The sequence below is a fragment of the Porcisia hertigi genome, chromosome 3 (genome assembly GCF_017918235.1).
Source record: "Porcisia hertigi strain C119 chromosome 3, whole genome shotgun sequence".
Lineage (NCBI taxonomy): Eukaryota > Euglenozoa > Kinetoplastea > Trypanosomatida > Trypanosomatidae > Porcisia > Porcisia hertigi.
In genome coordinates this window covers 34,657-49,753 of record NC_090562.1, presented here as the reverse complement: position 1 = coordinate 49,753, position 15,097 = coordinate 34,657, and the positions used below count along the sequence as shown (strand labels likewise).

Sequence of the window (15,097 nt, the reverse complement as noted above, 5' to 3'; positions counted from 1 at the left end):
CTCTTTGAATGAGACATCCACCAAACACCACCAGTGTCCCCGCGTCCACATATTCGGGAGCTCGACAACTACGTCGTAATCACATGGGGGACCCCCCCCCCCATCTGACGCACAGCGGCTGCTCAGCTCGTTTTACCCAACTACGCAACTGGGGTGTCGAACAACGACTCCATCCCTTTCAACAACGCCCTCGCCGCGTTTACACGCTCGTCGTGTGGAAGTAGAGGTGGCTGGGGAGGCGCAGGCAGATCCGCCGCGGCTACGCGATCCTCCTTGTCTGGGGCAGAAAGGAATGCGGGTGGCGTAATCACCACCGTCACATCCGCGTCAGAGTCAACATCGTGGTCGTCGTCCTCGTCCAACGAGATGTGGTCTGCGGGCGGAGGTGAACGACATCGAGCCGGCGAGGGGAGCTGTGGGGGGAGGGGGCACACCGCCGCTGTTTCACCACCCTCACACTTTTCCAACTCAGCCATCTGCAACAGAGCACCACCGTCGGCGTCCACTTCCGTTGGTGCACCCACTGGAGCCACCCGAACAGCCGGGCTCTGAGCACGCGCGTCGTCGAAGAAAGCCCGCGGCGCAGGTCTCGTTGGCTCAGCAGTGTGTTGCGCGATGAACGCCTGGAGAATGCGCCGCGCAGCCGTGGCTGCCGTTACCACGCCGTCCTCCGCAGAATCACTTGACCCCTGCGGCGGTGGCCGACTATCCCGACTTTCCGTTGTCGTCGACTTGGGCGCATCACGGAGCAAGGATCGGCGCAACTCGCCCAGAGCAACCGTGCCGCTCACATGTTTTTCGCCCTCCGCTGGGTGCTCGTCGCCTGTGAGGCTGGCATACAGCCACGAGGTGAGCTGCTGCGCTACCGTGTCTGTCGAAGGGGTCGTCACGCTGCGGTCATGAACTGCCGTTTCAGCAGGAGAGGAAAGAGCTGAGCGAGACATTGGCGACAGGGAGCGCGCGGGACTCGCAGGAACCGCTGCACCGACCTTACCCCTATGGCTCCCCGCAGTTGCGTGTGTGCACTGTCCCTCGTCACGGAGCGGCAATTTTGGGCTTCTCCCCGCCACACCGCCCCTCGCTTTAGGAATTGCTTTTTGCTCCTCGCCACTGCCGCCACTGCCACCACCACCACCATTGTTGCTGTTCCTACGTCGCAGAAGACGAGCCCGCTCTGCCGCCAGCTCACGCCTCGTGTCGGCAAGCTGGGTCTCATAGAATGTCTTCATGCGCTCGTATTGCGCCTGCAGCGTCGCGACCTCTTCACTGTGGTGCGAGGCGCGCGTGCGGGCTGCTCGTTTTTCCTTCTCGAGACGCTCAAGCGCGGCCCCCTCACTTTGGCGCAGAGCATCGCGCTCGAGTCTCAGCTGCGACAGCTCCGCCAACTGCTGTGAAATCACACGCCGGGCTTCAGTCAGGTGCCCTTCAGCACGCTTGCAAGCCTGTCGTAACGCCTGACACTCCTTCTCTAGTTGCTCCTTCGCGACGAGGCTGTCATGTAGCTTAGCGATGGTAGAGTCGAGGTCCTGCTGCAATGCCACAGTGCGCTGCGGTAAGGCAGGTGAGAGAAAAGAGCGGCCGCGCCCACCGCTGCGGGGGCAATCTGCTGAGCTTCCTTTGGCGGGAGTGTAATGCAGTGAGGCATACCCGACTTGCCGACTGCCCTGCTCTGGAGTGCGCAGAGAGGCGTCAGCCGATCGGCGGCCAACCTGAGAATCCTCCACGGCAGCCCCCACATAATCGCTGGCGTCATGCGCGTCTCTAGTATGCTGCGCTCCACCAGCAGGTGATTCGCGGGGTGCCAGTGGTAGTTCTGCGGGCGCGGAATGATGGCGGTGGGGCTCTGCAGTAGCGCATCGAGCGCCTGAAGGATGTGCACGTGGGACCGCCTCCACAGGCTGACGGAGGGGGGGCGATATCGGACCTGTCGTGGGCCGCCTTGCTGGCCGCGGTGGCTGATCACGAGGATGCGCATTGGGAGAGTCATCCAGGGAAATCGATGAGGCCTCGATAGATGCGCGCGCCGAGCTGCAGCTGCGGCCCCCTCCACGGTGCGATGACGACGCGTTGATACTCTTGGCAGGGCTCATCACCGCTGCGGAGCGTGTCTCCAGGGTCTTGACAGCAGCAAGCGATTTTCTCAACGAGTCAGACGAGGCCCGAGAGGTCGCGCGCGGTGACCTTGCCGTCGTCATCCTTCTCGGTGTCGCCAAAGGTGGAGACGCGTGGACTGTAGCCAAGGGGGCACCGCTGCCGTTCACTCGAGGCGAATGCACGGCCTTCTCGTGGTCGCTGGGACGCGTCAACGGTAGACCATCCAGCGAAACGAGATGAGGCTGCAGCTCTGCCAGTGTTTGCCGATACTGCCGTGCACGTGTGACTGGGTTGCCCACCAAGTTCAGCAGCTGCAGGGAAGGCGTAGTGGACACAAACATGAGCTCGTCTAAGCTCTCAACGTAGTTGTTGCTCAAAGATACAACACACAAGGAGCGCATCTCCTTCAACCCAAACGTGCTGTCGATGCGGTTGTCGTCGGCGCGCAGTACCTCCAGCGGAACGCGCGGGTGCAGTCCAGCGAGACTTGAGAGTCGATTGAAGCTCACATCCAACTCCCGCAGGTGTAGCAGCTCTCCGACTTGATCGAGGTGCTCGAGCTTGTTATGCGCCAGGTTCAGCTGCGTCAAACGAAGAGGCAGTCCATCAACAAAGGAGATGCGGTTGTAGCTCACGTTGAGGCGAGTGAGGGAGCGAAGCGGCTGTAGGTTCGTCAGCTCCTCGAGCTCATTGCGAGAAAGGTCAAAGGCGGTAATGACACAGAGCATCTCACGCTCTTCGGGTGTAGAGAAGACGGCGGGAAGGTCGATAACTCGAATGCCGCGGCCGCGGCCAGAGACCTCGACCTCCTCCGACCCCCCAGAGGCCCGGCTGCTGCTGGCCATCATTGACGCACTCATTTCAGTGCGGGTGTCACCATGCCGAGTTCTTCTTGTTCGTTACAGACTGGGAAGGGAGGGAGGGAGGGAGAGAGGGATGGAGGGAGGGAGGGGGTGGAAGGGAGGGAGGAAGGGGTAGTACAAAAGAGGACTGATCGGTGCGCAAAACAGTCCTATTGTACATCTGCAAACAGACATCCAGAAGGGGAGTGGCACACCCGCACACAAAGCAGCCACCCACCCACCCACCTGTGCGACTGTCTTTGTGACCGTCACTTAATGGGCTCTTGCCTTGCTAGGTGTGTCGTGTGCAACGGAGCCTACCGACGGGGGGGGGGGAGGGGCGAACAAAGGGGAAAGGAGAAACAAGGTCGCATGATGATAAGAGCAAAAAATGGTGTGTACTGGGTCATCAGGAGGGAGGGGAGGGGAGGTCCAGTGAAGTCGAACGCTGCAATCCACGCGTATCCATAGGAGCACAGACGCTTTGATGAGCGGCATGGATCCAAATGGGGAGGGGGGGGATGAGAGTACCTAACAGCACACAACGCAGGGCTTCAGCAGGCACGCAGAGACCGATGATAGACTGAGATGGTGGCGGCCTCTTGAAAAGGAATAATGCGTGGAGCAGAAGCAATCGGCGCTGGTTGGTCAAATCAAGAAGACTTCGATGAATGGTGTACACCCATTAAAATAGAGACAATGCCATCTATTGGAAGTGGGGGGGGGGAACAATGGTGCCACGTAGACTCTCAGAGAAGGAGCGATAACGCATTACAAGGCCTACGCTCCACTTGACGTAAAGACTCGCGGTGAAATGGGAAGGGGGAGAGATGTGAGAGTAAACAGTGTCGCTTGTGTAGGTGTTCGGCTGCCTCCCGCCTCCCGCCTCCCCCTCCCCCCTCTTCCTCATCTGCAACTATCGGTACCCCACCCCTCCAACAGCAGCCCTCCTTACACCAAGAGCCCTTCTTCTGCCCTCCGGTGCTGCAAAGGCGAAGTGAAGCTCCGGGGTGCGCTAGTCAGACCACGCCTTCAACACGTCTTCCATAGATTCATCTCGTCACAGATGGTGCTCGTGCCCCCGGCGTTCCCATCTGCAACCGTGGCGGACTTTCTATGGAGACCGTCAAAGAGCGGCGCAGCCGTCGCACTTGGATGCATAGCCAGGCCCGGTGTCTCTTTCGGTGCGCCCACTAAATCACCCGACGCGGTGCTACCTTTCTGCGCTTGCAGTGCTGCCAGAACATCATGCAGACGCGCCACGTCGCCTAGCAGACTCGAGCGCTCTTCCTGTAGCTGCGCGACGAGCGTCTGGAGTGACGTGCAGGCTGAGGAGGGTTCTGATGCGCCCTCTCTTTCGCACCCCTTCGGATACGTTGTTTCCTCGTGCAGACCTTCCTCCACCAGCTGCTGCGTGAGCGCCTCCACGACACCGTAGTGCTCCTCCCGCAGCCGTAGTCGCTCCTCAACCTCCTCGGCTGTTCGACATTCCGTGATAGCGTAGGAAGCCTGCTCCGCTCCGTACACCGACGCGCAAAGGGACTTCCACAGTCGCTCCCGCCGCACTGCCCGCTGCACAATCAGCACGTTTCGCGCCTTCATTGCCTGCAGCGCTGCCGCCAGCTGGTGTTCCCGTGCATGAAGGCTTTCAAGCTCCGTATAGTGAGCGCTACGCAACGCTCTCATCCTTGTGTGGTCGATGAGTTGAGGGTCAGTGGTGTCGGAGACGCTGACGGGTGAGGCGGCAGGTGAAAGAGCCGCGGCCGTCGACAGACGTCTCCGTGTCACTGCGGGCGCCTCTTTGTTAGCGACGGGGAGGTTTGAAGTGTCGCCCACATGACAACTGCCAGCAAGTGGGAGCGTACTGCTCCACAGGCGCAGCAAATCCACAGCGGCCATCAGCCTACCTTCCATTGTATGGTGCGCTGCCACAATGGACCACAGCCACTGCTGCATCTGCTTGCGATTGCGTGGAGACTCCTGCAGATGCTCTAGCAAGAGGCAGTGAAGCAGGTTTGCCTTCTGGTGCACATCCACGACGGAGGTTCCCGTTTCCTCGTCAACGATGTCCGACGTCAATGCCTCGATCTCCGCTTCAAGCGCACTTCTGTCGACGACGACTCCTGATGGTGGCGAGGGCGCAGGTGCTGCTGCTGCTGCTGCTGCTGGAGGAGAGGGTGCCGATGGCGCTCGCCCCTCGACGCGGGCCTCGCGGTCGACACGTAGCTGTGTCCCCAACCCCTCGATACGGTCCGACCAATGCTGTTGCTGACCTTCTGTTGATCCACCACCCAGTGTGTAGCCCCCCTGCTTCGATACCGGCGCCGCTGCCGCTGTAGGCTGACTGGGACTAAGCACGTGGCTCTCGCCGTTGGTGGCAGGCGAGGCCGTCACCGCGGCGCGGGTACTGGCGAGAAGGGTCAGCAGCTGCGCCACCTGCATCTGGAGCGACTCGCACTCCGCCTCCTTTGACTGGAGGGCAACCTCGAGTGCTGCGTCGCGTGCGCGAGAGGAAGACACCGCCGACGCCTGGGACGCTGTGGGGCTGCTCAGAGAGGAGACAGAGCGATTCCACACATGAGGCGGCTGCACGACAGCAGCGGCTGCGGTGTCCGGAGCCTGGATGGACAAAGGAGCAGCTGTAGAGCAATGGGAGTCCACAGATGAGTGTACCGACACCACACTAGGCAGCGAAGAGCTACGCTGCTGCGGTGCCTCTCGCCTCGATGAGCCACAGGCCTTGGCATTCTGCGTGTGCGCCTCGGAGTTGCATCGGTGTTGAAGTCCGCTGAGGCCTAGAGACGAGTCTTCATCGTCGCTGCTTAACCGCCTGGCTGTAGAGGAGCGAAAGGACTGTGTCAGTCCGTGGTTAGGTAGAGACCCCAGGATGCGAGACGCCGCCGCTTCCTTTGCACTCAGCGTAGATGACGACGCAGCGGGGAATGATGATGATGATACCGCCTTCATGCTACTTGGGACTCGCATACCCGACTCCCGCACCGCGGTGCGTGGGAGCGCACGTCGTGTCGTAGGGAGGTTGTGGATACTGTTGGCGGTGCCTGTACGCCGCCGCACAAACGCCGAGCGGTAGATGCGTGCAGCCTCTTCCTCCTGAGCCGCCCTCGCCTCTTCAGTTACGTGGAAGACTGGGTGCACCCGCAGCGTCTGTGCCAGTGAATCCGGCACCGCTGCCCATTGCAGGGCGTTCCCCAGCAACAGGGTAGCGATGCAGTCGGTCGATTGTAGATAAGCAGTCACATCCTCAGATACGTCGAGCGCGAACTCAGCCGAGAAGTCCGCCCGCTTCGAGAGATGATGAAAAAAGTAGAAAAGAACGAGCGTACTGAAACCGCACTCGGCGCTGCCTTCTCGAAGGGCGGTGGGGTTCAGGAACGGCAGCGGGATGTGTAGCCCCCCAAAGCGGCGGAAAAGCTGCTCCCAGTTGATGTGCGCCCGCTGCGTACAGGAGTGCGTCTGAGCTGCTGCTGGGCGAATGCGAAGGTCAGGGAAGACGAGGTTGAAAAGGCAGCAGAGCACCTCGCCATCTGCCAAGCTGCTATAGTCGCTCAGGTGACGTGAGCTGTGGCGCTCCGCGAAGGAGAAAAGCTCCTTGCGCCCAATCACGATCGTGGTCATCTTCTATCTCTATGCTCATGTACGTGCGTATCTGCGAAAGAATGAGTAAATTATGCGCTTCTCACGCACAAGCGACGGGGAGGGGTGGTGGTGGTGGCGGCTACGTGACGAGCTGTGACGCATGCCCTTCTCAGACTAGCCACCGCGGAGGACAGAGAGTCGAGGATTGCGCGAGTGCGCTTAGAGAAAGAGGAAAGGGTGATGGGGAAAAAAAACGGGGGTTGAGGGAGTGAAGAAAAAGTAGCGAGATGACAGCGAGAGAGTTGACGGCAAGACACAACACACACACACACAAGGGGGCGAGATATGGGCGCTTTAGATTAACATGAGCCGAGGAAAAGTGAGATGTAGACCCCCAGTTAGCCACTCGGTGCCTCTATTTTCTGGAATAGGGTTGGCGAAGGGTCACATCGCGATCACCCATCACTCTTCAAGACACAAAGATACAGGCAACGTCTCAAAACAAGAGGGTCCGCGGGTGAAGGCGGGGTGATACAAAAAGTGTGCAGGTGCTGCTAGTTGAACAAGGAAGGTAAGAGGAGCTTTCATGGTGCATCCAAAGAAGGGAGGACGCACACCGAGATCCAACCCAAAGCAGACACACACACACACGTGTGCATTTGTGGGAGATGGGAGGAGGGGAGAGGGCGCGCAGGATCAGGTCTCCGCACCACTAACGTGTACACGGGTTGTATGGGTGCTTCGGTGTGTGTCTTCAAGGAAGAGGTGAGAACACAAATGGCAGCTAAGAGGAAACGACACTAAGAGATAGGAAACCCGAGAGAGAGATGACGAACGTCGTGGTGGTGGTGGTGAGGGGGGAGGGGGGTCGACAAGGGGGCGAAGAGGGGCATCTGCCCATCAGAGATTTCTCTCTTGAGTATGTGCGCTACGACAGCGTAGCGCGTGCGTGTGTGTGTGAAGAGGGGGAAAGTACAGTTTGGCAGGATAGAGCATCACCAACACACCAGACCGCATTTAAAAAAGGGGGGGGTTGTAGGAGGGAGAGCCACACCGGCAGATGAACACACAACAGCGTAAACCGCAGAAACAACGAAAAACAAACAAAAACAAAAACACACTGTGCTTAGGCACGTATGCGGAGAGATGGTTAGCGCAAACAGTTACCCAATAGATACGTGAACACTCGCCAAGAGAGTGGTGAAGGAGGGAGAGAGGGAGAGAGGGGGAAGAGGGGGGGGGCGAATACAGACACAGAGGTAGTCTGAGCAACGCAGAGACTGTAGTGTGTGCGTGTGTGTGGGGTTCCTCTGGGGGACTAAGAGTAACCGTCACCAGGGAATTATACACATGAGGACAATGGGGCGTACAGACATGTCTGGTCCCTTCCAAGCTCCTCCAACTCCTTCACCACACACACACACACACACCTGCGCTCCAGTAGACACAGAATTACCCCCTCGCCTGTGTGCTCCCGCCCCCCCCCAAAAAAAAAACACATTACCAAAATCAAAGTACGCCACTACCGTTGCAGCAGCAACTGACGTGAAGAAGGCGCAGACAAAGATCACCAGCGCACGCTGACGTGAAATGGGGTCACCATGCCGACACCGGAAGCAGTTACGTGTGATCGCCCTGTTTCCACTGACACCCGCCCTTCTATTTTACGGGGCGTTGGAGCGAAAAATGTAGTCCTTCGTCTTTTCGAGGTTGAAGAATGTGTAGTTCACGATCACCTCATCGAGCCAGTTGACCATCTGGTCATTCAGAAAGTCGCGGTCAATGTAAAAGAAGACGGGCATCTCCACCAGCTCGTGCGGCTTGAAGCGCTGCTCTTCGAAGCAAAAGCACTGAATTTTGTTGAGGTAGTTCGTCACCTCCGGCGGCGCAATCGTGTAGGACGACACGCCGAGCAGCGTGCGATTACTGCGGTTGTACGCCGAATAGAAAGCCAGTGCCGGCTCACCGACGAGCACCTCCACCTCCTTCTGCAGAGGCACGAAGGCGATGGGCATCGTGTTGCCCACGTCACTCAAGAAGCGCACCTTCAGTAACTTCTTCGGAACCGGGTAGTTCTTGTTCTGCTCGTCACGCTGCCGTGCCGCCTCCGGGGTGTAGAACTTTGGATCAGCCCCACGACCAGTGGGGGCGCAGTACATACGGTAAAGCGGGACGAACAAGAAGGTGCACCCAAGAGACATGATACCCAAACTCAAGAAGGCCGAGAAGAACTGACCACGCTCATCGTAGTTCTTGGAACCGTCGTATCCGCTCTCGATGCGGAAGCGACGCCTAGCACCGCTGTTCCCGGGCTCCTCGGAGGACCTAGTGTCGCTACCGTCCTTGCGCGGAAGCGGTGGTCTTGCACCACTACCCCCAGCAGCAGCACCTGGAGCGCAGTACCACAGCCAGCATCTACGAAGCATTCGGGAACGCCTTTTCTATACTCAGAACTGCAGATCAGAGGGCTCCAGGTCAGGAAAAGCCGCCCATACGCGTTTGGGGGGGGGGGGGGGGAAGGGGGGAAAGGGGAAGCGGAGGGCGGGTAAGAAAAGAGACAGGGGAAGAAGGACAGCACAAAAGTCGCACGTGACGAGTGCCGCGAAAAGAGGGTCGGTGGTGGGTGGGTGTGTGGGGGGAAGGGGACGCAGAAGGGACACACGCACACACACGGAACGTGGATGCTTTCTCATGTATCGCAGCTTCAAATCTTTTTAATTTTTGGGCGTACGGCGCTAAGGATGAGTCAATGTTGCATGGGAAACTGTTCGCTCATGTTGTTCACCGCTGGGGACAGAGAGAGAGGAGGGAGTGACAGCATTGGGGAATGGGGGGGACTCGATGTCTCACACCAAAATCGTCCCCCTCCCCTCCCCCCCCCCAATACAGACACACACACACACAAACCAAACGAAAAACACACCGAGAACAGCCCGTAAAAAAAAGGGGGGGGATGACGCGAAACAACGCGAATGAGGGGGGAGGGGGGCACAGAAAAAAACAGCAGCCCCGCAACGTGAATCACTAAAGCACACACGGGGCCGCAAGCACAAGCCAGCGCTGGTGCAGTCCACTACCCTCCCCCTTCTCCATCCCTTCCGACTTCGCCAGTCAGCACATTTGGGCGTTTAGGGCACAACAGGTCGGATGCAGCCGTCACGGCGCCAAGCTCCACCACCGCTGTGTCTCTCAACATCACCAATGAACTCTCTATGATGACGATGCAATAAGAATCGACGTCTATGTATATACGCGTTACACGTGTTTGTGCCGATAGGCATGCGCTCTCTTTCTTGTCTGTCGTGTGGCTTCTATTATTTACCTCACCAGATCCCTGTGCTCTCTCTAAAGGGAAAAACGGGGGCGCACAACGTCCTCGTTAAGCATTACGGACGTCCGTTTAGCGGGGCTTGCGGAAGAACGGGTCGATTCCGTGCCGTCGTTCTGCGTCTCAAACTCACGGCTGACACTGTAATACTCGTACGGCGACCTGAAGAGAGTGTCGCGGCGGGCGCCTGGATGAGTGGCCATGAAGTACTTGTAGCAAGCGCGTGTGTAGTGCTGGGCTCTGCTGTCAGAGATAATGTCCTCGATGTCACCAGGGGTGGGTCGCACGCTCGGGTAGTTGCGACCCTTCGGGTTTTGGATTTCCCTCCCAAGCGTCGCCCGCAGCACCCCCTCGTCGCGGAAGCGAAACGGACAGCCGTGGCAGTCATGCTGGTCCACTACTGGCGGAAGGCCGAGAATTGTCGTGCAGGAAGCAGAGCTGTAGCTCGTCTTCTTCCCCTCCATACCGTAGTTGTGTCGCACATTGTAGCCGTACGCGGTTTTCGAGAAGGACTCAAGGGAGCCGCCGCCTTTGACCTTCATGAGCGTGGCGAACAGCTCCAGGGAGTCGTCCAGAGAAAGACCGATTGCTTTAAGGAACAATCCGTAGGTGAAGCGGCCGTGGTGCTTCAGGTGCCCCTCTCGGCGCAGATGGGAATCAATGGCACGCATGCAGGGAGGAAAGTGTGTCTGCGCAAGTCTCTGCACATCACCGGCCTTCACAGATCCGGCAACACCCTCCTGAAGGCTGTCCGCCGGGTCAGAAATAAACTGCTCCAAAAAGGCGTCAAGCATTGCCATAACAGTCGACTTCGCTGTTTCCTCCTCTAGCGCCTGCTGCTTCACTCGAGCGAGGTAGGCGCTGTGCAGGCCTCGATTCAGATGGGCGCAGAAGACTGTCAGGAAAACCTCCTGCACCTGGTCTCGGAAGAGGATGGCGTGACCGGCGCGGCAGAGTACCTGACGCTTCTTGATCAAGCGGGTAGCAAGTGATAGCGGGACGGCGTAGTAGTTCTCTGCCCGCCCATCTGACTCCCGTGCGCTGTCCGCCCTCGAGCGGCGGAACTCGAGGTACTCCTGGAGCATCGGGTCGGCCAGCTGCTTCTCTGTCAGCGGCGCGCAGGGCAGACCATTGTGCTTCATCAAATCGACCAGAAACGTAACTGGGCTCTTCGCCATCTCCATCTTGATGCGGGCCGTCAGGAGGACCCGCTCCGTCCGTACTAGCCAGTCTCGCCATCGCTCACTCATACAGAAGGCAAAGCGGCAAAGCAGGTGCGAGGTGACATCCTCCCCCGGTGCGAAAACAATGCTTGCAAGCTGACTTGTGCCAGCGGCGCTTCCAGTGGAGCCGCGTGAAGACGACTGCCTATCTGCACCGCCACCGGCGGCCGTATCCTCGTAGCCTAGCGAAATAATTTTACCCCGAGACGCATCTGTCGACGCACTCGAGCGCCGCTCCTCCGGCAAACGCGCGATGATCGCATCGAGTACCGAGTCGAAGCTTTTGGACTGCGGCGAGTTCACCTGTTGGTCAACCCAAGCGAGAAATTCCATGCGCTTGGCGACCATTGCTTCCAGCTCGAAGAGCGTGCTGTTGCCATTTGGTTTCTGTTCGTACATGGTCATCCAGTCTGCGTAGGTGGCAGCCCAGGGCGGCTTGTCCACCTGTGACCCCAACCTGGGCCTCTGGGCTGGCGTGGATGTCGTGATCGCTTGCATGAATGACCGATAACTAGGGTGAGTGGCCAAATACACAGCAAGTGCGAAGTGACAGGGCACAAGGCGTGCAAATGAATCCGTGTGCTGTTTTACTTGTACGGAGCGAAGATGAACGGAGGCACTCGTTACAGCGTGCGCGTTTTCGTTTTATGTCGGCTCAGAGGCGAACGGAAGACTGGAGCAACTGGCGTTGTGTGTCTCGTTACGCGTGTGTGTATGTGTGTGTGTGAGTGTGTGAGTGTGTGTGTGCATACGTGCACTACGCCTGTGTCTGCGCAACTCTACTGTCTCGGTGTTTCGAGCAAAACATCTGAGAACGAAGCGGAAGAAAGGGGGAGGGGAGAGCAGCGAGAGTTGTTGAGTGCCTGAAAGCGCTGCAGAACCATAGGCTGTGTGACAGAAGTCACTCAAGGAGAACACACAGAGAGACCCAGACAGAAGACATGGTCTGTGTGCTTGTCATTCAAAAGAAAAAATCAGCTACCCCCTCCCCCCACTTTCAGTGTTCATAGCAGCATACGCGTCTCCCTTTTTCTTTGGGAGGTTGGGAGGGGGGGGGGCACCCAAAACACAAGAAAAGTTCACAACTGCGCAGCGCAGCTGCAACGGACACCTCACAGGATTGACTCACCGCGTTGTCACCCCTTGATTCATGATTCATCATGAGGTCTGATTTGAGCATCGAAGGGGCGATACCCCGACAGAGGAAGAGCACATACGCACAGATACACACTCATAGGAAATAAGGGGAACTGAACCAACCGAGACAATAACGCTCAAGTTGACTGCGTGTGTATGGGCGGGGCGTTAGAAGATGAGAGATGATATGCGAGCATCCCCTTTTCCCCATTCCTTCCCCCGCCGCCACCTGTCGTTGAAATAACGGAGTAGGAAACGAGGCAGCGTCACGCATACATACGCAACGACCAGCAAAGCAAAAGATATGTGCGAAGGTGGGGCAGGGGGGAGGGGGGAGGGGAGGGAGGGGGGAGGGGGAAGGTTTGAAAGAGGCGTGTTGGAGACGCAACACGAATATGTCCACCTCCACCGATTTCGCCTCTTGCATCATGCCCCACACGCCACGACCCATTACGTTTGCATACGAGAACGCAAGAGATTGGGAGGGGGACGAGGGAAGGAAAGGAAGGTGGAGAGGGACGGTATCGGGTACACTCACAGACACCCTGATGATAGGGGTAGCGGATCACATACACACAGACACACCTCACCGGTTTGTTGCTTGCCGGCGTCGAACATTGTAGCGCAGAGAGAAAAGAGATGGTTCGCGAATCAGATCGTCGTCGCTGTCGTCCATGCCAAGGTACGCTTCCATCTCCTCCTCCAGCTGTGGGTCGTACTTGTGAGCAATAGAGCGCGCCTGTTTAGCAAGCTCCTCGCGGCGCTCGTACAGCTTCTTGAACTGTTTGTGCTGCGAAGCCAATGACATAAGAAGCGGCAGTGCGGCGCGCAACTCCATGACAGCCTCCTGAAGAATTAGCAATGAGACGTACATCGCCATGGGAAGCGAGAAGAGAATCACCAGTGCCGTGCGGGTGTCGGAGTACAGAAAAACGATAAACGTCACCAGCAGGAAGACCGCCGGCACCACTGCGAAGGCAAACATCAACTTGAAGGATCCGGTGACGTCGGCACCAACGATCTTGACGGAGCTCTCCGACAGCGCACGCTTCGTTCGCTTGAGGGCGAGGTACTTGATAATACCACCGATAGGGAGGCCCACAACAAAGAAGGGTACGAGAATCACTGCCATCAGGTACAGTGCGAATATGCGACGGAGCAGGAGTTCAATCTGTGGCGTCTCACGGTCAGCGTGAAGAAGCTGTTTAAGCGTCGCCGCCTGACTGTCGAGGACCATCAGCGCTTTGCAGAAGTCCGAGTAATTCTCCACTTTCTCACGGAACTCTGCGAACTCAGTGCTCTCTCGCTGCTCCTCGATGACGTTGCCGAGCCGGCGGATAAGCCGTAGGTAGTCGCGCCCAGACAGTATGCAGTTCGGCGGCTGATAGAGCTGCCGGAAGGAATGCAAGAAATTCAGCGTACTGTAGTCTGGCACGTTAATTGTCACGGCCCGCAGCGCAGCGTTCAGCTGCTCCAGAAAGAGCCCCGTCGCCTTGCGTTTGTCTGAGTTAAAAAGTTTGACCAAGTCGTCGGGAGGAGAGAAAGCCTCTCCGAACTCGATGTACGCTCGGCTGCGAAACTTGTGCCCGTAGAGATATGTGAGGCCTACTGGCACGATTTTAACGCTGATGTGCCGCTCCGCCGCGCCGAGACTGAAAAGTGCCACGCCGGCTTTCAGTGGCAGGAGCGACGTGTGGTCGTGCGAGCCGCCCTCTGGGAAGATACCGATGCACTGGTTCTTTTGCAGCGTGTCGTACACCTGGGCGTACATCTCGGAATGATCGATGCGCACCGAGTACTTAAAACCGGTCGGGGCGTGAACCTTGTGCTCTGCTGGGATAGGCACCGTCACCTCCACCTCCTCGTCGGAAGTAATGCGGCTTACCTGCGCGCGGCACTTGGCGTTCCCGGGAACTCCCCAACTCAGCACATCGCCCTTCTCGAGACGCGAGAAATGGGTGCCGGCACCAACAATGCAATTGCCCTCCGTCTTCACCAACTTCCCCTCTCCGGCCACCAGCGGCACATCCTGTGGCCGCACAACCGGCACAGAGTTGAACATGCGGCCAAAGGTGCCGACTACGGGCTGATGGAAGGACTTCTCTGCCATGAGGAAGCGCACAGGTCGTCCACAGTGTGAACTCATCATGAGCGCGTCGATAAACTGGTTTTGGTGGTTGCCGTAGAAGACGACAGCACCGGCGCGAGGAATGTTCTCGCGCCCCACAACGGTCACTTCGCGAAAGTACACACTGTGGAGGACCCACATGAGGAACTCTCCAATGAGGCGCACCAGCGTGTGGTGAAACGTGCTCACCTGTTCCGCAAGGTTTACCTTTCGCAGACGATCACGATGGTCGGGCCATTCCTCAATGGGAATATTTTTTTGGCAGTCTTCACAGAGCACAAACTTGCTTCTGCGAGCGGAGTCCCCAATGCGATCTTTTGATTTAAGTGCGGACTTGAGCACCTTCGGCGACACATCAGCAGAAGCAGCGGCGGCAGCCCCAGGGGTTTTCGGAGAGGCGGTGCCCGTGACTTCCTCCGCAATGAGAGAGACCCTTTCCGCCGTTGGCGATGGTGTGACGGTGTTTGTATCGGTCCTGCAAGCCGGTCCCTCGGGCATAGACGAGGGATCTACTGCAACAGATGGGACCGTGGCCGCCGCCGTGGAGGCGGTTTCACCACTCGTCATGTGCGTAAGCGACCCCTCTTCGAGAAAAAACTTTACAGTGCGTTCAGCTGGACTTTCCATGACTACGGGGAAGAGGAATGACGCTTGTCTACACGCCCGAGCGAGCCTTCTGGCTTCGAGGTGTCCAAAACGCAAGCCGCTGTGAAATACGCTGCGTTTGGTTTTCGTCCTATGCCTTCGA

General features: G+C 58.1%; 5 protein-coding genes across 5 annotated transcripts; all 5 read right to left on the bottom strand.

Annotated features, from left to right (window-relative positions):
- Positions 1-140: 140 nt before the first annotated feature.
- On the bottom strand, positions 141-2,942 carry JKF63_07702 (uncharacterized protein; the record flags this gene model as incomplete). The annotated part of the gene is made up of 1 exon (XM_067903633.1): positions 141-2,942. One exon carries the CDS (start codon positions 2,940-2,942, stop codon positions 141-143), a length of 2,802 nt encoding a protein of 933 aa, XP_067759833.1.
- A 1,026-nt stretch (positions 2,943-3,968) lies between these two features.
- JKF63_07701 (uncharacterized protein) lies at positions 3,969-6,572 on the bottom strand (the record flags this gene model as incomplete). The annotated part of the gene is made up of 1 exon (XM_067903632.1): positions 3,969-6,572. The coding sequence occupies one exon, from the start codon at positions 6,570-6,572 to the stop codon at positions 3,969-3,971; it is 2,604 nt and encodes an 867-aa protein (XP_067759832.1).
- Positions 6,573-8,197: 1,625 nt separating this feature from the next.
- On the bottom strand, positions 8,198-8,959 carry JKF63_07700 (uncharacterized protein; the record flags this gene model as incomplete). The annotated part of the gene is made up of 1 exon (XM_067903631.1): positions 8,198-8,959. One exon carries the CDS (start codon positions 8,957-8,959, stop codon positions 8,198-8,200), a length of 762 nt encoding a protein of 253 aa, XP_067759831.1.
- Positions 8,960-9,878: 919 nt separating this feature from the next.
- Positions 9,879-11,582, bottom strand: JKF63_07699 (uncharacterized protein; the record flags this gene model as incomplete). Its single annotated transcript, XM_067903630.1, has 1 exon — positions 9,879-11,582. The coding sequence occupies one exon, from the start codon at positions 11,580-11,582 to the stop codon at positions 9,879-9,881; it is 1,704 nt and encodes a 567-aa protein (XP_067759830.1).
- Positions 11,583-12,807: 1,225 nt separating this feature from the next.
- On the bottom strand, positions 12,808-14,976 carry JKF63_07698 (uncharacterized protein; the record flags this gene model as incomplete). The annotated part of the gene is made up of 1 exon (XM_067903629.1): positions 12,808-14,976. The coding sequence occupies one exon, from the start codon at positions 14,974-14,976 to the stop codon at positions 12,808-12,810; it is 2,169 nt and encodes a 722-aa protein (XP_067759829.1).
- Between the last annotated feature and the right edge of the window lie 121 nt (positions 14,977-15,097).